The following is a 27,124-nucleotide window of genomic DNA, read 5'->3' on the forward strand; positions in this document are numbered from 1 at the left end:
AGGCTAAACGTCTTCGTAACGTCTTCAAGAAACTTTCTTAAAGTCCAGTGGATTGATTGAAACAGCTTTCGATATATTCACTCTAAAACCACCCAGAATAAAGGTGGTTAAACATGGAACCAGAGAGTTAAAAAAAACAACAAAGGTCAGTAAATCTTCAGTCCGTCTCTCCCCGAACAAACACCAGACCCAACAGACCGTTTGGACTCTACGACATCGTGAGCGCTGCCATTAATCCCCTCGGACGTAATTTACATAACACCCGGGGTGTGAGTTTCACGCACGCCGATGCCGTGTTGGTACGCCTGTCAGCGCGGAAGAATAATCTCCATGCTTCCCTCCACCGCCGGCTGCTGACCCCTGCGTGACCCCTTCCGGGGCCGGCCAGGGGGTGTTAATGTTCAGCCGCACCGGGGTCACACCCAGCATGTTTATTTTATGACACGGGAGAAGGACCCCCCCCTGCCCCCTCCACGTTGACCCCCAGGCCTAGTGGAAAGGGCTACTGAGCTGTAAAGACCCTTTTATTCCCATGAAGGTGAACCAACTTTTTTTTTTAATTTCGCTGATTCATTTTATTAGGATTCAAATCTTTATTGGAAATTTGGTTGGCGAGCAGGGTTTTGAAAAAAACAAACCATTATATTTTATATTATGCAAACTTGCGTCGGCGACAGTGCTTTGCATCCGGTCGGCGTGCGACGAAAAATTCCGCGTGACATTTGCACAAATCTTTCCCGTTCCTTTGGAGCGCCGACGTTGGAGTTCTGCAGAAAAATGTTTCTGTAAATGCACGTTTGCATTTGTTTGAACATGAAGGAAGGAGGGAAGGAGGTGGGAAGTGGATGTGTGTGTGTGTGTGGGGGGGGGGGGTTTGCATGCATCACTCCAGAGAGAATCCGTCAGCCACATTTCCAATTCCGTTCAATTTCAGCAAGAATCTCGGTAATCCCACTGAAGAGCAGCAGTTCTCCCACAGTGACATCCCATAATGGCGCTAACACCAGAGTGGTGGGCACCCAGTTACCGCTCCCAGGCTCCATTCGCTGCACGTTCCCAATCCCCCAACCTGTCTGTATGCAAACAGAGCCCCCCCCCACCAGAAGAGAACACTGATCTGCAGCCTTTCCCTGAGCCCTATGTAGACATATTTAATGCCTCAATAACCACTGCTTAAGACGGAGTGATGAACGCCGGGGGCTTTCACTACCGCCACAACTTTATCCGTGTGTGTGTGTGTGTGTGTGTGTGTGTGTGTGTGTGTGTGTGTGTGTGTGTGTGTGTGTGTGTGTGTGTGTGAAGGAGATGACAGTATGTACCTAAATGAATGTTCTGCCGTCCTGGACCCACTGGGAATGTCAAGCTGTTGTTGTTGTTTTTTAAAGGTAACATATTGTGCCGTCTCTGGTGAGCCGGGCGTTCTCGCCACGTTGATTTCCTGCGCGAATCGCCTCGGCTAACCAATTAGAGAGGCGACTAATCTGCCTTTGAGCAAAGGAAATGTATTTTCTGCTTCAGGTTTTACAAACATCAGGAGTTTCAGGTGGTGGAGGGGGGCAAAGGGAGTTTTTTTTTTTAAATTTACACAATTTGATGTGCAAAAATTGAGATATTTCCAATAGATTTGTTGAAGTGAAACTTCAGTGTGCTTATGGGTGTCTGGGAGGTGCGGAGGCAGCTGGAGAGCGGGGTAAATACAGTCAGGACTGTGTGACAGCATCAGCGCTGCAGCTTATTGGTTCCTCTCCTAAGTACGCCGGCTGAGACGCTGCAGAGGCATTCCCACAGGTGCCGTCCAGGCAAACAAATATGGATTGATATGCATGTGAAGTATGGAAAATAAAACGCCTGGTTTTATAGGGCAGTCAGGGACCGTACAACCGGCAGCTTTGACAATTGATTTAAAAAAAGAAAAACACACAATAATCTGTGATGAATCTGGATTAACAGGGAGTTTAAGAGATTTTTTTTGATGACCAATTAATCACATGTAGAAAAATAAATTGTCATTGAGATTAATGTCATTTTAAGAGTACGTATTTTTTAGCTTGCAATTAATCACAATCTATTACGGTTATTAACTGAATCAGATTTGTTTACATTTTTTTAATTTGTTAATTTTTTCTTATTTTATCCAATGATTAAAAATGTGATCCCAATAATAAACTATAGATAGATATAGATCTGTGTGTGTACGTATATGTATACATATATGTGAATATATGTATATATATGTATATATGTATGTATATATTTGTGTGTGTGTGTGTGTCTGTGTGTCTGTGTGTATATATATATATGCAGTATATATACACAGTGGTACCTCTACTTACGAACGTCTCTTCATACGAAATTTTCTAGTTATGAAACTCCTCAACAGGAAAATATTGCCTCATATATACAGGTATATAATGTATATACATGTGTATTTATACATATATGTATATCTGTGTATATAAATACTGTATATAGAGAGATGTACACACACACACACACACCCACACACACACATTATATATATATAAACACATTTTTCTTTTTTCTTTATCGTCTTCATCTGAGGGCTGTTTCTATTTTTCTCCCACTTTAGTGATGATGGAGAGTAAAGTCTCTCACTCTGCCCCCCCCCAGACACTCATCACCAAAAGAGAGAGAGAGAGAGAGAGAGAGAGAGAGAGAGCTCATGGCGGGATCAATCTTCCTGCACAGGAAACTGTGTAATGTTAATCACAACTTTAATTTGAGCCGAATTAGCATTTTGATGAACTTGCGGGCCTGACTGGTGTACTCTAAGCACCTTCAAACGCCGCGCACACACAGGAAACGGCGGCGCGGTTAATTAATGCTCACGCACAGCAGATGGGCTCGGTGAAGGGCCTGGCAGGAAGAGACGCCGAGAGCAGGGAATGATGGGAAAGAACCCCCCCCCACCCGCTAATGGGAGGGAGAAAACACACCATAACATGTCCGAGCGCCGCTCGCTAAACAGAAGGACCGGCTGCCAAACCCGTCGCTGGAGGAAGCTAACGCCGGACCCAGACGTCTGTCTTTAGCAGGAACGGATACACAAAGAGCCAGTAATGACTTCCAGAAAACACAAGCCGGCAAATCTTGGTCAAACACGCCGCCTGTTTACAGATTCCCAACTATTTCAATCTCGGAGCAGATTGTAACCCGACGTGGGGCCGGAGTCTCTTTGCTTTTGCAGCCGCTCTGTCAAATCTTATCCCGACACGTTTAATATCAACAGTTTCTTTAGCGACTTGTTGCCTGAATTTTCCACATCTTTTTCTCCCCCCTCCCCAACCCGTACCTATAGATGTGTGTTCATACAGTCCATACATGATCGGACGCTAAAGGAGGCTATTTCAATCTGCGCTGCTGCATTAGCGCGAGATGAAACGACCTGGAGGAAGGAAAACAGAGCGCAGGTTGTACGGATGGAGAGCTGGGATCGCCATGGCAGCGGGGAATCAGACAAATTAAACAGCCATAAAGGAAAAATCTAGATGTGTTTCAGATAAATCACCTCAAGTGATGTCACTTGAGTCGGCTAGCAGCTAGACTCAAGACTCTTCTGATTCCGTTTGTTCCTTTCTTTCCTGTTTTCTTTCGTTCTTTTCTTTCTCGCGTCGCGTCGCACAAAAACTACTCGACAGATTTCCACAACAAACTTGGAGGACGGATAAACCAGAGGCCACAAAAGAATCCGTTGAAGTTTGGAGCGGATCCAAGCTAACCGAACACATTTGCATGAAACTTTGTGAAGGGGCGGAGCTTCGTTGCCAACATCAGTCAGTAAAAGAGACGTTTCTCCTTCCTGTTCTTTATTTCCATTCATTTCCTTGAGGAACTAAACAGTAAAGGTCGGTCGGCGTCTTTAATAACGGGGGCATCAGGAAACAGGAAGTGTTCCGGAGCGTCGTAATGAGAAGAAGCGACGCACCGTCTTCCCCCAAACATCTTCCTCCATCGTCCCACCTCTTCCTCTCATCCTTCCTCTAAATAACCTTCAATAACCCGTCGTCTACTCTTTTTTCAAATATTTTCTTCATCATGGGGAGAATTTCAGGCCCGGCTTCCAATGGGGGAGTCTGATTTATGCAAAACACAATAAATATGGAAAGAAGGGGAGTGGTGGAAGGACAGTGAAGCGAGCCCCCCCGTGGTGACAGCCTGTGGTGGGGCATTAACAGGACGTCCGGGATGGGGGGGAGGTAAATCTGCTGCCATACCCTCAGAGAACTTTCTCCATTCCTGCCAGTCAGCGCTGAGGGACGAGGACGCCCAAAGGAAGGAGAGAATTTACCTGAGCGACTGTTTCCAAACACCTGAGGAGGAGAAGAGCTGCAGGTGAGAGGAGAGACAAACTGTTGTGAAGGGAAAATTAAGAGTTAATTTGTTTGGAGATAGAGCCGCCCAGAACAAACAACGGTGACCTTTGACCTTGGAGGAAATGAGACCCAAACCAAAAATGACTTCCTGAGGAAGAGGAACCGGGATGACAAGGGATTAAAAAGGTAGCCCCGTTTAAGTAGTAGCAGTTTCCTCCTTCACACACACACACACACACACACACACACACACACACACACACACACACACACACACACACGGTGTGTGTAAGGTAAGAATGGATCTATCTGTTCCCAAGCAGCAGGAGAATCTCCAATTATGTCGGGATGCAGCATCAATTTAAGGGCTAATTATGTGCGTAATGAGCTCACCGTCATGCGTCCCCGCCCCCGTCCTCACGCCCGCTGCTCTAACCATTATCACCCCCCCCCCTTCCTCCTCCTCCTCCTCCTCTTCCTCCTCCTCTTCTTCCTCCTCCTCTCCCACCATCTGAGCGCCTAATTAAAAAACTACGTGCGCCGCGGCGCTCTCCTCTGATTCACACCGCGGAAATTAATCCGCAGATAAACGCGTTTGACGGACACCAAACCGCCGCGTCCCAAACCGATTTTTATGTTTGATTTAAACCATAATTTTAAAAAAAAATATTCAAAAAAATACAGTAAAGAAAAAGGCCTGAAATTACTCCAGACTAAATGTGTTAAAATGAAAAGACAATCCACTTAAATATCTTCATTTCCTGTGTTTTTTGAAGTTAAATAAAAATTATTTTCACATTAAAGTTTAAAAAAAGAAAGAATAATCAACAAAAAAAAAACCCTCACGAAATAAAAGAAGTGAGGAGAGAAAAAACGCTGACAGAAGGTGAGCAGGTCCGTTTAAATCGAGGCGGATTTATATTCAATAACTTCTTAACTGACAGCAACGGGAGAGAAACCGACAAACGGTTTTATTTGTCTGTTTATCCCTCAGCGGTTTGTCTTTATTCCTAAAGGCGCCACCGGGTCTCCATCAATCATCAATGACTCCATTGAACAGTGGAGGGGAAAGTATTTTCAGCAGATGATAATTTGATTAAATTTATTTATTGTTTTGGAGATATAAATAGTTTATCAAACATTTTCTTCCCCACCGGGTCGACGTGAACGTGGAACTCAAATAAATAACGATCTCCTTTATGTTCTTTAACATCAAGGCGTTAGCAGCTTTTATTTATCCTCTCACCTGCGGGGGTAAAAAAAAAAAAAAAACCTCTCCCGATGCTGTTTTATATGCGGATTCATTCATTTATCGCGGCTTGATCCGTGATCCACGCGTTAATGACAAAAACACAACAAGATCACACCTTACGCGCGCGTAACGGACGGCGGCGCGACGCGTAAAAACCGAGGCGACGCCCGGTGGATACCGGCCAATCACGAACGGATTCGGGTTGTTTTTGTCCAATCAGAGCCAGGCTGGCTCAAGGTGGGCGGGTCCCGAGCGACTCCGGAGAGGGACATTGAGATAGTGGAGGAGAGGAGGCTTGTTGGGCACGAAAGCCACTCGTTGCGCGTCCTTATAATTTGGAGAGGTGTATGCAGCGCACGGCCCGCTCGCCTTTCCAGGTGGAAATCCACGAGGAGCTGGGACCGAACTTTAACTGGGACGACTGGTGAACCCGCTTCACCCGGACAGGTGAAAGTCCCAGCAGGCTGCCTTGGAAGGCCACGGGATCGATTCCACGTAGAGGAAATACAGTGCGCCTCAGCGCGGGGAGGAATAACCGCGAACGCACCGCAACAAGTCCGTCAGCCTGAGCTGGATGGTAAAATATTTAAAGTTCTTTACACCTGTTTTTTTAAATTATTATTATTATTATTAAATCTTCCCACCGAAGTGAGATTATTCCACAGATTTAATCCCACGCTTCAGCTCAGATTCCATTTCCTCTTTGCGCGCAAACCTGACATGACGCGTCTTTTATCGGTCCCAACAGTAAAACGCAACACACGGAATTATTTCACGTGTGTGTTGGTTTATTTTAGGACACACACACACACTGAAGTGTCCGTGGGTGAAAACAATTCCACGTGACGTGTTTGTGTTGCCCTTCAAATCATTCTAGTGGTTTTATTTTATTTTATTTTATTTCTTTCCTCACGTTTAATAAAATTAAATAAATCACGAAACCACGTCTTTATTTTCAATCTACAATTATGGATGATTTTTATTTATATTTATTAATATATTTATTATTAAATTCCATTTAATTTTGCACCCAGGAGATTTTTTTTCGTCTTTGTGTTCCGTTTTCTTGCGCTGCGTTTTTTTCCTCTTGATGATGTCATCACCGAATTCCTGTTCCTATAATAAAAGCTAAATATCATCCGTGATTATCCCGGTTGTTGCGTGGATTTTAAAATAAATCCGGTGGGTGGTTTTCACCGGAGAAGGGCCTGGATTTCAGGGATTAGTCGCATCCCGTCGGGGGTTGGTCGGTTCGGATTGGAGGCCTCTGCGGATCAGAAAGCCTCCAGAACTGACGTGTTTTTTCCCCCCCCGGTGTGTGTTTTTTTTCCACAGGTCATGGATGAAACCCCGCGGCTGACGCGTGGACGTCTCCCCAGCTAGAGCTGATCCATGTCCGCGCGTCACGGGGAGGATTCATCCGCGCGTCTCCGGACACCTCCAGCTCCGTTTGTGTTTTATTTTCATTTTAATTGATCTGCAATGAAAAGGAGGCCGAGAGGAGAGGAATCCGTCAAACTGTCCCTTTGAATGCGCGCCGCGTCCGAACCGGAAGGATCCAGAGAGAAGAGGAGCCGAGATGAAGGAGAAGTCCAAGACGGCCGCGCGGACGAGGCGGGAAAAGGAGAACAGCGAGTTCTACGAGCTGGCCAAGATGCTGCCGCTGCCGTCCGCCATCACGTCCCAGCTGGACAAGGCGTCCATCATCCGGCTGACCACCAGCTACCTGAAGATGAGGATCGTGTTCCCTCAGGGTGAGAGAACCGAACGCACCCCGGTGCGCGTTTCAGCTCAGGGCGACAATATCTGTGCGTCAGAATAGAAAAAAGGTTTAAAAAAAAAAAAAAAAGGTGTTTTTTTATTATGGTGTACAAAGAAAATGTAAATATAATACAATAATAATAATAATAATAATAATAATAATAATAATGAGATATTTAATACACAATCTTCTTAATAAATTTTCCATATTAAAATATTTTATTTGAGGCGAGTAAAATACAAGAATCTCTTATAAAATAATACACGATATATATACAGTATATATGACTGCTTTTATTCCTACTGATGGATCATTTTATTATACATCCAGACACGTTACAGGAGCAGGAGTAATTTTCCATCAAATGATTGGGGTCTTTTTTTTTTTTTTTTTTCCTACCATCTTCTTTCTCTCCACGTCTCCTTTGGGCTCCTTCGGGTGCGTGACTGAGAGCAGGACGCACCAATTAGAAAAAAAATCGGCTTCTAATCACCTTCAAGGTGTCAGCAGGAGGGACAAAAACGCTGCTAATGATGCGGCGTGACATCAAGCAGCTGCCTGGCAGACAGGTTAGAGAAACGAAAAGACAGGCTGGAAAATAAAAATACAAAAATACGGGATTTCTTTCTTTTAAAAAAAAATATATATATATATTCTGTAGCTGGTTAAAAAAAAATCTTCTTTGTGATAAATCCCCGCAGATCCGTCATCTCTTTCCGTGCGGGTGATATTAACGCACAGTGGAGATTCTTTTCATTTTCACTCCCAGCAGCCAGGATTTATTGATGACACCGGAGCCGCCTGACATCCCTGATGAACCGGAATACATTTCAACGAGACGGTTAAAAATACCAGAGAGGGAAATATTTACGGTTCAATTTAGAGCGCGGTGATTTTTTTTTTCTTTAAATTTATTTATTAGTAATAATAAAAATATGTTTTTTTTAAAAAATCATTCAAGAGGAGGAAAAAAAAAATTAAAATGTAATTCCAAAAGGAGTAAACATGTAAACAACAGATTGTTGACGCGCTTTTCCGCAGCCTGACCACGTGACGCACGCAAATTCTAAGGGGAACGCACCCCGTAAAAATAATAACAACAATAATGATAATAAAATTATAATGATGATGGTGATGCCGTGCAGGTCTGGGGGAGGCGTGGGGTCACGCCAGCAGAACCAGGTCTCTGGACAACGTCGGGCGGGAGCTGGGATCTCATTTGCTGCAGGTAACACCCTCACCTGCGTCATCACGTGTTCACACACACGCAACACATCCCGGAAGTTAACGGCGGCTTGTCTTTTTTTTTCTTTTTTTTTCTTCCCCCCCCCCCAGACATTAGACGGGTTCATCTTCGTCGTGGCTCCGGACGGAAAGATCATGTACATCTCGGAGACGGCGTCGGTCCATCTGGGACTGTCTCAGGTCCGCCTGAACAAAACTCACTTTTATTTTCTAGCCTTTAAGATGATTACACACACACACACACACACACACACACACACACACACACACACACACACACACACACACACACACACACACTAACAGAGGCATCCTGTTGTGCGTCCCTGGATAAAACGCACGCTCCTCCAGGCAGCCGTTACCCGTTAATTACCTGAGTGATTCTCAACAGGTAGAGTTGACCGGGAACAGTATTTATGAGTACGTCCACCCCGCCGACCACGACGAGATGACGGCGGTGCTGACGCCCCACCAGCCCTATCACTCCCACTTCGTCCAAGGTAAACTCCCTGCGTAAAGCCTCCCCAAACGCGGCCTGTGTGAGTGTGTGTGAGAGAGTGTGTGTGAGAGAGTGTGTGCGGCCAATTTGCAATTAAATGACGACGTTGTCTCTGTGTGCGTGTGTGTGTGTGTGTGTGTGTGTGTGTGTGTGTGTGTGTGTGTGTGTGTGTGTGTGTGTGTGTGTGTGTGTGTGTGTGTGTGTGTGTGTAATCAGCGCGCAGGTTTATTCTAAACGCACCGGATGCGCGTTAAAGTCACGCAGATGGGACTCAGTGCGCGTCACCTGATGGGAATGGACTCCTTGCGGACGCGTTAATGCATTTATTCTGCTGTCACCGGACATGATTATTATAGAATGCATTTGCATTTTAAAATAAGGGCTTTTTCTTTATTCTGTTTCTTTCTTTCTTTTTTAATCTCCTTCAGAATATGAGGTGGAGCGTTCTTTCTTTCTGCGGATGAAGTGTGTGCTGGCTAAACGGAACGCGGGCCTCACCAGCGGCGGGTACAAGGTATGAATGTCATCATGATGGATAAAATTACAATAAAATTATTCATGAAGAAATGTGATGAAAAAAAATATTCAATTGACTTTTTTGATATTTTTTTGACTTTTTAAATTTTTTATTTGTGGATAAAATATATATAATTTTCTTATAATTTTGTATTTGCATATTATTGGATTTTTATTCACTTGCATGCAAATAAATGGACATCTGTAGATTTCAGGATGATTTAACCCCCCCCCCACCCACCATCCCACACCCCCCCACAGGTGATCCACTGCAGCGGCTACCTGAAGATCCGTCAGTACAGTCTGGACATGTCCCCCTTTGAGGGCTGCTTCCAGAACGTGGGGCTGGTGGCGGTGGGTCACTCCTTGCCCCCCAGCGCCGTGACGGAAATCAAGCTGCACAGCAACATGTTCATGTTCAGAGCCAGTCTGGACATGAAGCTCATCTTCCTGGACTCCAGGTACGCAGCTGGGCCGCCGCCCACGTGTCCTGTAATTCATCATCTGCATGCTTAATCATTCTTTCCGTGAGGCTGATTTAATTAGTTCTCAGACGCATTACCGGAGGAGAAACGGGGAATAATTCCTGGCTCGTTCTGCGCGTTCTTAACCCGACTGGTTAATTCCTCTCCAGGGTGGCGGAGCTGACGGGTTACGAGCCCCAGGACCTGATCGAGAAGACGCTGTACCATCACGTCCACAGCTGCGACATCTTCCACCTCCGCTGCGCTCACCACCTCCGTGAGTCACCGGGCCGCCGTCGGGGATGACCTCGTACCGGTCGGGGCATTTTTAATCTGCTTTTCCCGTCTGCTCCAGTGCTGGTAAAAGGCCAAGTCACCACCAAGTATTATCGCTTCCTGGCGAAGCACGGCGGCTGGGTGTGGGTCCAGAGCTACGCCACCATCGTCCACAACAGCCGCTCGTCCAGGCCTCACTGCATCGTCAGCGTCAACTACGTCCTCACGTGAGTGGAAATATTCAAATTCTGAAACTTTTTCTTGTCGGAAAAGCTCAAATATTGTTTAGTTTTTTGTGGGTTTTTTTGCATTGATTGCATTTTGGGTTGAAATCCATATAATTCCAGGTACATCTTAACACAAGGTTGTAAAAGTCGCTGAGTTTTTTGAGGGTGTTTGCAGAAGGAACGGCGTTGAATATTTAACCAGATTAAAGGAAAATCATATCGTTCGCTCTTGTGATCCGTGCTTGAAGCTCACTCTGCGATTGGATTGGATGGCTCTCCGTCTCTCGGAGAAATCCTCGTCTTTATCCCTCCTGTCGCCTCTCCTCCGCGCAAAACCCAACAAAACCGACTGCAGAGTCGTACGCTACGAGAGCACAAAGCACACCGAAGGCCCCCCTGAGACGGCAAGACAAACACCAGGGTTCAACCCCATCAGAAAAACCTCTACTGTCGCCATCGATCGGCCGGCCCAAGGAAGGCAAAATCGATCAGACAGTGAACTGGGAATCAATAGCTATCTCATCGCTGGAGCACAACGTTGGATTTTCCTTGTTGGGTTTGCTTGATCCGCCAGTCGAGTGGGTCCTGACATCGATTCACGCACCATAGGGGGGGGAGAAAAAAAAAAAAAAAAAAGTAAGAACATCAAAAATGGGCGGGAATACCCCCCCCCCCAAAAAAAAAAAAAACTAGACAAGGATTTGGGAATCGATCGCCTTACGCCCGTAGCGTTTTTAACCCGACAGGAATGCATAAATAAATCACGCTTGGAGGTTGGTCGCCGCTCTGACATTGACCCCGGAGGTGGAATTCGGCTAACACAGCTGAGTTTGCACAAAGGCCCGACATTATTGGCTCAGATAGGATGCAGAACCAACCAATGCAACCATACCTGCGAGAGCAAATAGCAGTCGCACCGTGCAGCGGCTATCCAAACACAGCCTTTCCCCCCCGAGGTGTTGTACATAAAGAACGGGTCATATTTAGAGTCACATTAAGGAGGCTGGCTCGGCCGGGTCAGGGAGGGGCCACCGGGGGTTTTAAAATGCCAGGCAGCTGCTATTACATACTGTGGATGCGATAAGTTAAGAATAGGCTGGTGTTTGCTGAACACTTGACACAGGAGCCTTTTCATTCCCTCGACAGCGACTCCCGGATCGAGTTCAGCCGCGGGACAGTGGGTTAAAATGCCGACGCGAAGCTGCAACGAAGAAGAATTTCCTCGTAACTACTTATTAAAAGACGCTCGCAGGGGGGAGGGGCAGAAAAAGAATGATTAACTTTCACTACGGCGTGTTATTTTTCTCAGGGTTTAATCTCCAGGACTTTATCTGGACGGTTGTTGTCGCTGCTCGTAGACCTGACATCATTCATGGCATAGAAAGCGTGTTTGTAAGTCTGGAGCGGATATCTATATTCAATATTGGCCAAGACGTCTGCAGTGGCCTGTTAGCTGATTATGTCACCTGTTGCTGCAGCCCCGCCGCCGGGGCTGCTGGGAAATTAAGGTGCACCGATTATTTAGAGGAAATGTTTTGAGGAGATTCAAAATGATCGGTGAGAAAAAAACCTCTAGGTAGCGGGAAAAGTCCCTGAGGTTTTGCCAATCCATCGTCGTAGCTAAGCAGGTTAGCATGCTAACGTTCGGCGTGTACCCATTGGCTACCATTGTTTTTGTATGGCTTGATCTCCAATGTTCTGGACATTTATCCTGTTCCTGACCGATCCCAAGATGCATTGATCCGGTTGAGCGCCAACACACTCAACTTCTCCATCTTCCTCTGATTCGCCAACCTGTGTTTCGTGACTGGATCAGTCGTCATGACGATAAATTCCACGATTAGAAGCCTGATTTTCGCTGACGAGGTCCACTAGAGTTTAGCTCTAGCACATAGCGCGTCAGAGGTCGATCGTGGAGATGTTTAAAGGTTTTTATCTGCTGACATCAGAAGTGACCCCAACGTCCTTTAACGCTCGTCATTTGTTAACGCTGAAAAATAATAGCAATCCAAGTGTTGGTTGGCGTAAGTCCATCTGGACTGTAGCGGTGTACTTAGCAGAGTGGCTAGCGTAGCTAAAAAAAGGTTCACTCTTGATAAATATGGGTTGAAGCGTTTATTACATCACCAACATGTGTTGTCTCTCCGTCCAAAGGGACACGGAGTTTAAGGGGATGCAGCTGTCTCTGGACCAGATGAGCCCCACCAAGCCGGCGTTCCCCTACGCCGACAGCCACACTGAGGACAGGAAGAGCTCCAAGTCCCGCCTCCCGCCGGCGAAGGCCAAAGCCAGAGTGTCGCCCTACCCACAGGTACGACCCCGCCCTGCCCAACACCGACTCAGCTGGTTGAAGTTCCCCAACTAAGACGTTTCCTCGATCCCGCCAACAGTTTTCCGCTTTCAATCCGGAGCGCTCGGAGTCGGACCAGGACAGCCAATGGGGAGGGAGTCCGCTGACGGACTCCGCCTCGCCACAGCTGCTGGATCCCGGCGAGGGCGCCGAGGCGTCCTGCGCCTACCGACTCTACCCGGACTCGGGCTCCCTGTGCTACAGCCTCGGCCTGTCGGAGGACGACCTCGCCCACGCCCAGACGCACCCTCACACCACCACCTGCGACCGCGTCCGATGCCAGAGCGGACGCTACTTCCTGGGAACCCCCCAGTCGGGGAGGGAGGTGTGGTGGGACGCAACGCGGTCCGTGCTGTCGCTGCCCAAATCGTCGGCGGAGAACAGCGACGGCTATGAAATCACGTCCTACCACGGAGCGATTCACGGTGAGGCGTCAAGGTCGAGATCGCCGCCGTCTGTCTGGCCCCGGCTTCTTCCTGGTAGCCGCTTCAAAAATGTTTGTTGCAGAACGTGTGAAGTTGTTTACGGCGCCTCTTGCCAGAGAGTCGATTGCTACCATCTGCTCCGAAACTCAACAAGATTGCAAGTTGTTTCGTATCAAACGAGGGAATGAACGGTCGCCAAGTTTCTGCCAAGACTCTCAAGTCTAGCGGCGGACGATTGCGCGAACGTGGTTCTCGAATGTCGCGCAGGAAACTCCTGGTTTTAAAATAAACGAGAAGAGTCTCGGGGTTGAAACCTTGCGTAACCGACCTACTGACTAACGTTCTGTGATTCATTGATTTCATCATTTTGAAATGTGACCTTTGAACTCTCCTTTGCAGGACGGGGTCACTGGGATGAAGACAGCGTGGTGAGTTCGCCCGACGGAGGCGGGTCCACCAGCGATTCGGGAGAGCGTTACCACGGCGACCACTTCCGAGCGACCCCTCGGGAGCCCAGCAAGATGGAGACGCTGATCCGCGCCACGCAGCAGATGATCAAGGAGGAGGAGAGTCGTTTGCAGCATCATAAGCCGCCGCCGCCGCCGCTGGACGTGTCGGGCCTCGCCAAAGCCCACAGCCCGTGTTTCGCCGCGTCGCTCCAGCACCACCCGCAGCTCTCCATGCCCAGCGTGGTGTGCCGCGGTCCCGGCGCCCCCAGCATCGACCCCCCCTCTGAACGCCTCCACCACCGGGACGTGGTCAAAGTCCTCAACCCGCGGGACAACGACGAGAACACCACCAGCCCCGCGTCGCTGTCCCGCCTCAGCAGCCCCAGTTCGGACGGGATCCCCAGGTCGGGCCTCCCCCTCACCAAAGACTACATGCAGGCTGACCTGTCCCCCCACCCGTCACAGCCCCAGGGCAGCCCCCTGATCTACCCCGCCCAGGACAGGCAGCCTCTGGACATGCAGACCACCTACGCTCTGACCGGCTACTCCCTGGAGCACCTGTACGACCCCGACAACCTGCGGAGTTACTCCGGACTGGCCTGCGGGGGGGTCCAGTACGACGTGGCGTCCCACGTGAGGATGCAGGCCGAGCAGATGCAGGGACACAAGGCCACCTCGGTCATCATCACCAACGGGAGCTGACCGCACCGGGCGCCGGTCGGCCCCACGTCCGACTGAGGAAGTTACCACCGGGCGGCAGAACCGGCCGGAGAGTCAAGAGTCAAAGATACCCTCCCCCAGGACGATAGGAAGGAACGGGGTCTGCCCCCCCCCAACCACCACCACCACCACCACTGCGGGGGCAGAGGTTTGCTCCATTACGTAGGAATATAGTGTTATTTTAACGGCAGGGAACTGAGGTTCCCTTTCCGCCGAGGCGGAGTCGGGTTAAACTTCAAACGCCTCATGCACCACTGGCCACCAGAGTTAATCTGTCCCCAACGCCGTTTCCGAAGGCATTGCCCACCCCATTTACCCACCCCCTCCTCCTCCCCACACCTGAATACCCCGAGCGCTACGTTTGGCCCCCCGTGGGAAAGGAGAGTGTTTCACTGTTGTAAGCTGTCAGTGTTTCCTGGTATTTATTTGTCTTTTTCTGTATGTGAGTTTTTTCCCGTTGCAGTAAAAACGAGTGTCGGCGTTCGGATTCAAGGGGGAACAAACAGGAAGTTGGGGGGGGGGGGCATATTCTGACGCCTAAAACATGTAAAATACGCCGGTGAGGACGCAGTTTTAATGTAAATGTAAATGCCTCGGCTTAGAGCGACGACACCCCCACCCCCACCCAATGCAGGCATCGACGTTCACATCGGAGTATTTTTCCTGTTTTTACGCTGAACCCTGACGTCTGTTCCAGACCCGACACCCAAGGGTGGAAATAATTCATACGGACATAAAAAAAAAAAAAAAAAAAACAGAAAAAGTGTTGAATGTCTTTTGTTACTTATTTAATTTATGATGTAAATATCTCACACACACAATGATCTTTGGGATAAGAAGTGACGAGATTATTTATTAATTGGTTTAAGGAAGAAAAAAAAAAAAAAGCGTCTCTTAATTCTGAATACAGCTGCAAACAAATTTGTCTCTGTTGTTGTTTTTTGTTCGTCTACACAAAGACATGCAACTCACCTCTAATGTGTCAAATAAATTCTAAAATTACTGAATTATTTTAAATTAGCAGTGACGCCTTTTATCTCGTTTAAATTACAGATTTAATGAAAAACTTGAAGTCAAATGAAATTTAAAAAAAATACTTCCTTCGCTTTTGAGCTTTAAATCCTTTTCGGTTCTGCTGTCTCGTTTTATTTTTCTTAAATCCCATGAAAATCCCCCCAAAAACCCCAACATTTAAAGACATCAAAGCCTCTTAAATGTCTGGTTTGTTCTGGAAACATCTGCTGCTTTGATGTCTCCTGAAACCAGTGGATTTTTGATGGGGACTATTTTCAGTGGCGGATGTGTACGTGTTGTATATATATACACAATCAGGTTCATTTAAAGACCAACATTTTTGTTTAGGTATTTCCTGATTTAAATTTACAACAGCTAGCTTTTGTCTGCTAGCGGTGAGCTAACAGGAAGCCGTTATTTGAAGCGTTTTGATCATTACCAGAGCTAACTGCTAGCGTTAGCGGCGAGCTGTCTCCCTCTAAACACGCTTGTGGCGGCACGTTTCTGTCGTTGGGAGTAGCTGAACTCGCGCGCTTAGCCGTCCTGACCTCTGCCCGAAGGAAATTTCTCCGCCGTGTGTTTTAGCGCGGTTTAGCCGCTCACATGTAGCCGCAGCGCTAGTTAGCCCGCCTGATCCCCAGACCTGGAGCGACCGCCATCAGTCACCGCTGACACCGCCATGTGATGGTCTGCCAGGTGCCCCCGCGCCGCCGCTGCAGGAGGTCGCGCTAATACAGTGTGTGTGTGTGTGTGTGTGTGTGTGTGTGTGTGTGTGTGTGTGTGTGTCTAATGCTGAGCTACCTCCACAAACACTTTTGCCTGACGGGCCCTGAAGGCGAACACGTGTAGAGTTATCTACAGATGCAGACCAACACGGGGGCCTTTTACCCCAGACTGCCCCCCCCCCCCCCCCACACACACACACACACACACACACACCTCCATCCTCCAGACACAAACAGGCAGTTCTGCAGCTTTTTCTCAGAATTGAGAACATCAGGTCAAACAGGAGGCGGAGCTAATGTTGGGAGGGCGGGTCATATGAAACTAGAAAGAGGAAGAAGAATAAAAGTAAAATAAACGCCTCATTAATTTGTGACGTCACCAAATCAGTTTGGATGAATTTAAAATATATAAACTTAAATATTAAAAAAAAACCCAATCAGGTGTAGGCTGCTAACAGAGGCTAACATCCCGACTGCTAATGCTAATTATTGACATTTATCAATATCTTATAGCTGGAAGGAAATAAAATCAGATTTGATGCATCAGGATCAAACCGTCAGTCTGAACCTCATCCCATCAGTTTTTGGTTTTCTATCATCAATGAGGTTCTGATCTCATCAATCTCCTGATCAATATCTGTAGATACGAGGAGAGCTGTTGTTAGAAACACTTAGAAACACGTACGTATATATTTATCACAACTTGATCTCATGATCAATATGAATCACAACCATCTTTTGTCATCATTAAAAAAAAAAAGTCTCATTTCCTGATCAGGTTCTGATCCAGAACCAGAACTCTGATCGGGACGCATTAAAAAAAAACCCTCAAATAATTAATAAAACAACAGAATAATCATAATTAATTAATAATTAATAATAATAAAACTGGATTTGGAAAGAAAATATTTTTCGGATAATCTCACGACCACGTGCTAAAGTTAAATATGTAAATAAATTATAATAAACTAATGAATATTAAATAAATAAATAAATAAATAAAATAAATAAATAAAAACTTGGAGCTGTGGGGGGGTTGGGGGGGGGCGATGCAGTCGCTCCCCTGCGCCACGTCATTGGCTCCACGTTGAGGTAAAAACACCGGGAGTGAGGAGGAAATCACCCCACCGCCGCAGAGAGGGGGGGGGCACGGGGGGGGTGGTACAGGTGGTGAGGCTGAGAATAGCCGCTGAACGTCTACTTGATTGATTTTCAGGGCCAGAAATGGGGGCATAATTGCATATTCATACATCAATTAAAGCCCCCCCCCTCCCATCCTACCCCCCCCCCTCTATAATTCAACCTGGCACCCAGTGAAGAGTCATCCTCATGAAGCCGCTCCAGAGCAAAACGTTCCAACATGTTTTCTGCTCCTGAATACTTTATGACCCCCCCATGCCCCCCCCATGCCCCCCCCCCCCACGTGTGCGCAGACTTATAATTGTTTAATTCCAGCTTGTGCTCATCACCGCCCCCCCCCCCGCCCCCGACCCGCCCCCCGCAGCGGTAAAGGCGCACCTGAGTCAGGACCTGGGAAAATCAGCCAACCGGAGCTCCGGAGCGGAGATGGAGGTCAACCGGCTGATCTGATTGGCTGAGCCGCCGGGCACGCGGGGGTCACAGCGGACAGGAAATAAGGTCACGGGCTCGTGTCACGGCCGCACAGTTCCCGCGCAAAATATGCCGCTAATTACAGGCGCAGAGGAGATCAGTGCGCCAAAACGGAACCTCCGCTCGGTTTGCGTTTTAACGGGGCAGCATGACGTCATCTTTAAAAAAATAGTCCCTAATTTGTGTTTTTACCTTTTAACAGCGGAGTTTTTATTCACAGAAATTAATAGTGAGTTCTTTTGTTTCGTGGTTTTATTTTAGTTAGAATTTAAACATCAAATTCATTCATTCATTCATTCATCTATTTATTCAATAATCTGTTTATTTATTTATTTATCTATTATGTAATTATTTATTTATTCATTTATATATCTATTTTTTAATTAATTAATAAGGCTTTAAATAAACTGAATGTCCAAGTTTCTCATAATTATTTATTTATTTTTTAATTTTTTTTGTAGCCTTGTTAAATTTATGGCATGAAAAAATATTTTTTTAAAAAGAAAGTTACTTATGGAATTTTTTTTTTTTTAAATTAAGAAAACGTTCATTTAATTCCATGACTTATCTTGCATATGACAGTTCTGTATTTTTTAAATTATGTTTAATAATGAGTTATTTTATTTAATTAATTGCTTGGATATTTTGACTGCTTGTAATAAATCCACTTTCGTCTAGACTGATAAACTTTATTCTAAGTAATGATGGAGTTTAAAAGTTATAAACGACTGGAATCCATAGCAACCGGTTACCAGATGTATAAAAAAAACCCCACAAAGCACAATTACCCTGATTTAAAAGCCGCTTTTATCCGACATATTTAACTCTTAAAAATCAAAATTAAATCTTTTTTTTTTTTTTTTTTTTACAAAACCGTAACAAAACCTTAATTGAACACTTTCTAATCCATCGGCAGTGAGGCTATTTAAAACAAGGCTACAATTACAATCCCCTAAGCCTTGTCCCACACACACACACACACACACACACACACACACACACACACACACACACACACACGAGGGGGGGGCCCAGACAGTGTGAATCTAATGCCCTCCAATCCCGTGAATCCCTTTGTTCCTGATTTCATGCTTGATTTGCCCACAGCTTGAGTCTGGCTGCCGCCGCCGCTCCACTTCCTGCTGCCAAATCCACCCAGGATCCGTGACTCCGCCCCCTCGGCCGCCGCCAGGGCCCGCCACTCGTTCCAACGTCTCCACGGACGCCCCCCCGGTGCCAACAAGTTTGTTTGTTTGTTTGCAACTCAATCCCTCTTGTTGTAAACACCTCGCTGATCTGCCAAGACGGGATCAGGGCTAATTCAGCGCCGGGCGCCGCTTTCCTCGTGTTTGTCTTAAACGCTTTTATTAGGCGCTTATTTAAGCCCGAGAAGTCAACTGGAAATATGTCTTTATTTAATGATTTCCTTGCGGGGAGGCGGGAATAATCCCCCCCCCCCCCGGCGCATCCACAACCATTCCACCCGATCTTCAGATTGATTCGACGCCTCTCACGAGGGGCCTTCCAAGCCGGCGTGTTTTCAAATCTGCTGCCTCTAAAGTGGCGCATCAGCCGAGGCGTTCCACTCCTGCGGATCCTCCGCCGCACTCACCCTGAGCAGATATTGTGACAGCTGGGAACGCCTGGAGACGGACAAGGAGAAAGAAGGAGAAAGGAGGCGAGCGAGGAGCCGGGGGTGGGGGTGGGGGGGGGGGTCCCTGGAGGGAAGGTGTTCGGCGCTCCACGGATCCGAGCCGCTCCCTGCATGCCAATGAGGAGATTCCCCCCCGCAAGGAGGTGGAGGAGGACGACTCCGGCCCACGATAGTCCTTCATCGCCGCGTTACGTACTCCTCACAAAGACTCCAGATGGATCTCCACTGCAGAACCTGGAGGAAACCATCAAATCCCAGTCAACACGCTGGGAATAATTACCCCTGGTGTAACGCCGATAATCCAGATGATGTGATTACTCCAACATGAAGCAGGAATCCTTCGCCGGTGTCATTATACATCATCAATCATCAGTGTTGTTCCATCGCTCCTCATGTATCCCGTTTGTAATTTGCTTTTCGCCAACACTTCCCTCGTCTGTTTCTACTTCGCCTTCGTCATTTCCCTAATATTTCCGAAGCGCCTCCTGACAGCCGTTGGGAACAACGCAGGGCGAAGCTTCCAGCGTTTCGGGGTTTTTTTTTTCTGGCTAAAAGAAATAAATAAAGACGAGACGCGTCAGGTTTTGCTGCACGTAGACGTCTTGGCGGTTTGAGACGGAGTGATGCTGAACAGAGACCAGAAGGGGAAGAGGCCTTCATTAAAGATCGAGCGGCTGCTGCCTCTAAATATATAACGACATGGGGGAGAAACATGGACGACATGGGGGAGAAACATGGACGACATGGGGGAGAAACATGGACGACATGGGGGAGAAACATGGACGACATGGGGGAGAAACATGGACGACATGGGGGAGAAACATGGACGACATGGGGGAGAAACATGGACGACATGGGGGAGAAACATGGACGACATGGGGGAGAAACATGGACGACATGGGGGAGACTACCCCCAGTACCCCCAAGTATTTTTGGGCAATCTCTAGCGAATCGGCCAGCGGGTGAAGACAAACAGAAGAGACTATGTGGAACTTTACTGCCTCTACTCAGACACCCAAACCACCTGTAACCTGGAGGCGGAGCAACCTGTGACCTCATGGGCGGGGCTACTCGCGGCCTTAGACGCTGTCCTGTTTTTAAGACCAGAGGAAGCGCGGAACGAGACAACTGAAAGGTGTCTCCTGGAGAGAACAGCAGAGATCTGTGTTTAAATGCCCCCCCACCCCACCCATACACACACACACACCCCGCCCCCCCACCCTGAAGATGAATTAATAACTAATTATGTCAGGTCACTCCTCCAGATGGTCCTATCAGATGGGCCCGCTGTCTGAACCTCACCTCCAACAAGCACCTCTGACCCCGGCGACCACGTCACCCCTGGCAACCTGGAGGCCCACGACGACGGGATTGGAGGGGGGGGGGGTCCGTAAGAGTTCGGGATGTGCATAAAGAAGCGATGGTGGGGGGGTTATGAGTTGGGCGTGGCTGATCGGCGTTGGATGGCTGCCTTTAAAGCCCCATGAATACCAGGCCCCCCGCCGGGGCCCTGATCTCCACGGTCATGATTCTGTTATTACGCGCCGCGTTGGGCCCCCCCCCCCTGTGATGGGCAGATGGTTCCGTGTGCGCCGCACACGCATTCACACGCATTGAACACACGCGGCGTGCGGCGCATCAATGCTCACAACCTGATACTCCCCTTTCTTGTCTCATTAGGGGGCTATAGAAACATAAGAACATAATGGGGGGGGAATTAAGAGCCCATGCGGATGTCAAAGGGGGGACGCGGCAGAAGACGGGGACAGGGGGCTAACAAGCGCACCCCCTCAGCTTTGTGTGGTGATTAGCGCTCCGGACAGGCATGATGGGTAAAAGACAAGCCCTCTGGGACGGGGGGGGGGGGCGTCTTAAACAGGCGACGACGGCGGTAAACGTACCCGTCCCCGTCGAGGAAGACGAGGGTTTAGCGTTCGAACGCACCTTTAAAACAAAATAAAAAGACTCCTGATTTAAAAAATGGGGGGGGGGAACCAATAGATTATTGATTAGCGATGCCCGATTCATTATTACCCTCGTCCTTTTACTACCCTTCCCTCCCCCCTCCTTATGCGCCATCATGGCTGTTTTACAACTCGTCACATAAAAGCCTCTTAAACTCCTGAGCAAACAGGAACTTTACCAGAGCCCCCCCCACCCCAGAGCGAGTCGCCGGGCCCAGATGAAGTCGTGTTTGAGCAGCAGACGCGCGACAAAGCGGCTAAAACCAAACCAAACAGTCGCCTCCGGAGGACTCCAGGCGCTACTCGTCTCGTTCGGAGGCGCTCTCTCCTAAAACCTGATTTTTTTTAATTTAAATTACAAAAAGGTCTCGGAGAGATCGGACGATGGAGCGAGGAGCGGCGGCGGCGGCGGCGGCGGCGGCTGATTGGTGGCTACCTCTCACTCAATTAAAGCAAATGGCTCGACACGTGTTGCTAAACACGGATAATTAGTTGTGAAAAGGTTCATGGTTATCGTTACATCATTACTTTCTGCTCGTGGAGCTCAGCGGCTAACCAGATTAGTCTGCCGCTCACGTTCCTCCTCTCAGCCGAGGGAACAATGGACAACTTTTACAAGCTGGACGCCTTTTCTTGTCGGCTGTTTATAGGGTCTCCAATTCTGCCAGCGTGTTTGAGGTGGGGGGGGGGGTGGGAGAAAAAAAAACCTTGGGGATTAAGTGTTGCTTTAAGGTTGGGGGAAAGGAGGCGATAAATTTGAAGAAATAGTCTTTAAGTAAAGCTGGAAACAGGTTTTTATTGTTTAACATTTATGCGCAGATCCTTTAAGACTAATATATTATACTTTTTTTTTTAAAGTTGCGAAATAATGAATGCATTTAAATGAAAATTTAAATGTCAGTTGGATTTAAGGGTTGGTGTCCAGATTTAACGACAGGCGTACCTCCAGACGAGAGTTATCGGAGATGCGAGGCGGATGGAGAGCGTATCTCGTTCTTTACCGCGTGTCGGCGGATGGATGCGACGTCAGTGAGACCGCATCTCGTTCTCGTTGGGGGAGTAAAGACGTAGCTGGTGTGTTCTCGTGATTTTTGCGTTTCTTTTCGATCTTTATCGTTGTTTACGTAACTTGTATATCATTACTTACACACAGGTAAAGTCTGCGTGTCTATTGGTTGATTTAAAATGTTGTTGTTTAGCAGGTTGTCATATTTCCCTGACGTCCCTGAATGCAGCATCTCCATCGTATTTGTCACGTTGAAACCACCTGAACGCAGCACACGCATGCCCCCCCCCCCACACACACACACACACACACACGTGTTTCCTGTTCCTCCATCAGAACGGACCGCTGTCACTTTCCTGCGGCGTGAATCCGGTGACGGCCTCTTCTGAGCGCCGGCGCCATCTGGGAGCACTGATCTTCAGCTGTTTGAAGAATCAAGAGAATCGACCCCCCAACACGCCACACCCCCACCCCACCCCACCCCCGCACACGTATGAACACGTGTGAATCCCACCTGCACACGTGTGGCGTGACATCACCACGGCTCGCCGAGGCCTCCTATTAGCCGCCGCGCGCTAATCACTTGCCATATATTAGCACAGAGCATTGATTCTCCAGTAATCCAATCACCCGCCTGTTATTGATCGATTATAGAGCCCCTCCCTCGACTATAGACTTGGGGTCAATAGCCACAGGAGGGGGGGGGAGTCTCCTTGCAGCTAATTGGCTTATGAAATAATACAAACATTTTGCTTTTCCGCGCCGGCACAAATCAATGCGGGGCTTCGCCGCTGCATTCAAATCAATCGCCTTCGCCACATGTCACACTTTCCCACGGAGCCGTCTGATTGGACGGCTACTTCCGTGCGTTTTTTGACCCTTTTTTTTTTTTTTCTCCGGCTCTATTTCTTCATCTGCTTTCTCTCATTCTATCCCCCCCTTTTCTTCGGATCTGCCACTCCGTCTTTGTCCCCCCAGCCTTCGACTGATGTTGGGTTGCCAGATAAGTTTCTTTGGGGGTGGGGGGGGGGACCACATCTGACACCCAGCTGTGCGGGTCGTGAGCTGCAGCAGCAGCTGCTGCTCATAAATCACCCGAGCTGGAGGAGCGCTGGCACTCCTTCTGTCAGCCGTGAAATAAAGATGTAGAGGTAGCGGGGGGGGGGGTCAGAGGTAGCCGCCAACGGGAGACCCGGCCTCACCTCGCCGATGATGCGCCCAGCGGTCGTCCATACTGTAAGCGAAGTGGGGGTTGCAAACAGGAGGATGCAAATGACAAATCAGGACGTGCGGTGCGATGGCGTCGGCGGTATGCAAGCAATTATGGTTCAACAGGCGACGCCGCTCGAGAGCCGCGAGGTCAGAGGTCAGACGACCCCGCCCACCCACCCCCCCAGCTGAGATACTGTAGCCGATGAAATGCAAATATATTCTGTCAGCAAAAGGAAGGCCCCATTCGGGTTCGCCTCGTAACGCGAACGTTTTGTTCTGAAGCCGATAATAAAAATGATCCGACGTAGAGTTACTGTCTTTGTTAGCGTTAGCGGGGTAACATTAGCGCGGGGAGCTAACTCCAGTTATGATTCTAGAAGGAGAGTTAATTTATTAATAGCTGAACATTTCAACTTGGAAATGTTTGATTCTTACTGATTATTGTAATTTCATGCTGACATTATCGCACTTTTTTCCCTGAATACTCGTCGCCTTGATCCACGTCAGCACGTTTTAAAACTTCAAATTTTGTTTTGTTATTATACTTCCCAAAAAAAAAAAAAAAAGCAAAATCAAACCAACCTTAAATCTCAGTGAACACTTTTTATTCGCAATTTAATTCTACATTTAAAATCCTTTCAATTCTAACTTAGATTATATTATTGATAACTGTTATTAATGTGCTATAGTTTGTTACTATAGTGTTAAACTGTCATTACGAAGTTATAACTTATTTCCAATTTATAACTTGTTATCAGACGTTAGAACTGCTATCACTGTGTCATTACTATAAATTCTTATTACCTTGTTAGAACATTATCACCATGTTATAACTGTGTCGCTGTTTTATTACTATATTGTAATGATTATTTCTTGTTATTGCCAAGTATTATTATGTGTTATAACTGTGTTACTGCCACACTATAACTTATTGTTACTGTGTTATAATCGCGTAACGACAGTCTAAAGTGCCTTTAATTCTACCCTGCAGCCCTAGCATGTGCGCTAAAGCAGTGCAAACACATCTGTGTGCATGCGAGCGAATCCGTTGCCTAATGCACACCATACTGCAGCGAGGGCAGTAATTTAAGAGCTCCCATCAGCCCCCACACAGTGTTTACGCTGCTGCCCACATCAGGCTGCATACTTCTGCACAGATTTGTATAATAAATTGGGTGTTAGTTTACAAGACACCAAATCTCTTTGCAAGATTGGGAAGAAAAATGAGAATATAAAGCATGACGAAGGGGAAGACGGGGGCCGGAGAGCAGGGGAGGGGTCTGAGTGACGGATTGGGGGGGGGGTGTGCAGAGAAAGTCTTGGAGTGTTTTTCTTGGATGGGTTTTAAATTATTGGCTCTCACCAGACGACCGGAGCTGTAAACAACATCAGGAACCCAACGGCTCCATTGTCGTTTTCTGCAGATCTTCTTCACCATCGTATATGTCGTGGTTTTCGGCCGCGTTCGCCAAGTCGCCCTCGTCGCTTCAGATGGAACCGTAATTGGTGGGAAGGATGTCGCATTAGGAAGTCAATGGAGCGGGAGAGGGCGAGGAGAAAAAAAGAGGAGATTATGAAGGGAATCAGAGGAGAAAAGAATGACAAAAGAGAGATAGGGAGGCGAGGACTTCGTTGCCCTTTGGTGTGAAGCGAGGGCCGATCGATGGCGGCGTAATGAGCCTGGTATTAGCTGGGGTGCAGAGGGACCGGCGCAGGGCAGAGGGAGGGCAGGGGGGAAGGGATCTGATTCCCAACAGCAAACAACACCATTGCTGCAGACATCAGGAGCAACACCTGAGTACACCTCCAGGAGACGACCCTCTGGCCGGCTAATGACAAATCCACCCTAACACAAACTTCTGGCAAACACACAGGCTTTGATTCAACCTACTGGTTGGGTTCTGTACCCAGTGAAGGGTTGTTCCATCCCTGCCAAGCGACCGCCGGAGCCGCCGGAGGGTTATCCGACAAAAACCGACCCTAATCCCGACGGAGAAAAGAGTCACACTCAACACCGCCTCCCTTTTTGTCCAGATTACCCAACAATGGCTTTGGCCACTCACTTAAATCCACTCCACACTGGCAGTTTGATGAGAAAGTTGGACATTCAGGGGTCGTCTTTGGTTGGCTGACAGACTGGGTTGGGGGGGGGAGTGGGGGATAACCATCAGGTACCCTCCAAGCCAATCTGTTGCCTCGTCAATAGACTCATTCTGCTGGAGTACCATGTGCAAAGCACCCGGGCTGTCCGGGCAGGCACAAGCTGGGGGTGGTGGTGGTGGATTGGGGGGTGGGGGGCACTGGGAGAAGGCCACGCCTGAGCCCTCTCAAAAGAGGGATCAAAGAAGGGATAGAAGGATGGGCCCCCCTCTCTTTGTGTTCCCGTGTCTCCCAGAACAAACGCATCCTCCCGGCCGATGGCGGCGGCGTGGACGAGGTCCGGCCGGGGAGGAACAGATGGCGCCGGGGAGAAACCGGCGTCCAGATCGTCCACATGTCTCCTATCTGACGAACATTTAATCTTCCTTTTAACAAAAGTTATTCGAAGAGGATTCATCTCCCCCCCCCATCGACACACCCGTTCCTCCGCCGTTCCTCTGATGAAGCTGGAGACCCTCCGAAGTCTCCTGAGTAGCATTTGTGCATGGATGACGGAAAAATTAAGCAGGCGTATTAATCGTAGATAACTTACGTATTTCACGAAGTTTACGAAGTTTGGTAAAGCTAGGTCGCATCCTTCAGCGGAGGCGTGCCGGACAAGATGATGTCCACCTTCTATACCATTTATACAAAATAAATAAAATGAACTTTAAGTTTCATCTTGTTTTTTACATTTTCTTTCGTGTGTTTTTACCCCTTTTTGGAGAAAGATCCGAACAAGATGGAAAGAACGGCACAATACCACCAGAAACAGGTAGAGGGCAGTGTGGCTACCATTTAAACAACCTGAAAAACATGCGCAAACGACAAGAATAAAACATCCATTTGTCAAAGAGACGAAATTCAACCTCTCCTAAAAAAAAGACTTTCGTTCTTCGAAATGATTTCTTGAGATTCCGACTTCCTGATAATTTTCTGTAAATCTCCTTCCTCCTGAAGAAATAGTCCCTCGCTGTAATGAGATTCTGCAAGAAGCAAGAATCTTACCTCTTCCATTGTCTGTTTGCGTTAACCCTTCAATGCGGACGCTTTTAATCCTCCGACTCCGACGGAGAACGTCGGGCAACGACCGTCTGACAATTACGTATTTGTGTTTAGAGGAAAACAATCAGAATTGTTCATTTTGAATGATCGACATTATTTCCTGGCGCCGTGAAGAGTCACAGTCTCATTCCCCGCCGCTGAGTGGAGAGATTTCCACGAGCCCATCAGAAGCAGGGCCTCCAGTAGATATAACCCATGCGATGGTAATCACATGC

At 47.8% G+C, this 27,124-nt stretch overlaps 1 protein-coding gene across 4 annotated transcripts; it reads left to right on the plus strand.

Annotated features, from left to right (window-relative positions):
* Nucleotides 1-5,903: 5,903 nt before the first annotated feature.
* On the plus strand, nt 5,904-15,424 carry LOC137613334 (single-minded homolog 1-like). 4 transcript variants are annotated; one of them, XM_068342472.1, is made up of 12 exons: nt 5,904-6,163; nt 6,922-7,340; nt 8,494-8,576; nt 8,684-8,773; nt 8,985-9,093; nt 9,521-9,606; nt 9,870-10,069; nt 10,243-10,349; nt 10,428-10,575; nt 12,730-12,886; nt 12,966-13,350; nt 13,750-15,424. In XM_068342472.1, the coding sequence occupies exons 2-12, from the start codon at nt 7,166-7,168 to the stop codon at nt 14,499-14,501; spliced, it is 2,292 nt and encodes a 763-aa protein (XP_068198573.1). In that variant the 5' UTR covers nt 5,904-6,163; nt 6,922-7,165; the 3' UTR covers nt 14,502-15,424. The 4 variants fall into 4 exon arrangements, with proteins under 4 accessions (XP_068198573.1, XP_068198570.1, XP_068198572.1 ...); XM_068342469.1 differs by having other exon boundaries at nt 8,989-9,093; XM_068342471.1 differs by having other exon boundaries at nt 7,077-7,340; nt 8,989-9,093.
* The last annotated feature ends 11,700 nt before the right edge of the window (nt 15,425-27,124 follow it).

The sequence above is a fragment of the Antennarius striatus genome, chromosome 19, assembly GCF_040054535.1.
Source record: "Antennarius striatus isolate MH-2024 chromosome 19, ASM4005453v1, whole genome shotgun sequence".
NCBI lineage: Eukaryota > Metazoa > Chordata > Actinopteri > Lophiiformes > Antennariidae > Antennarius > Antennarius striatus.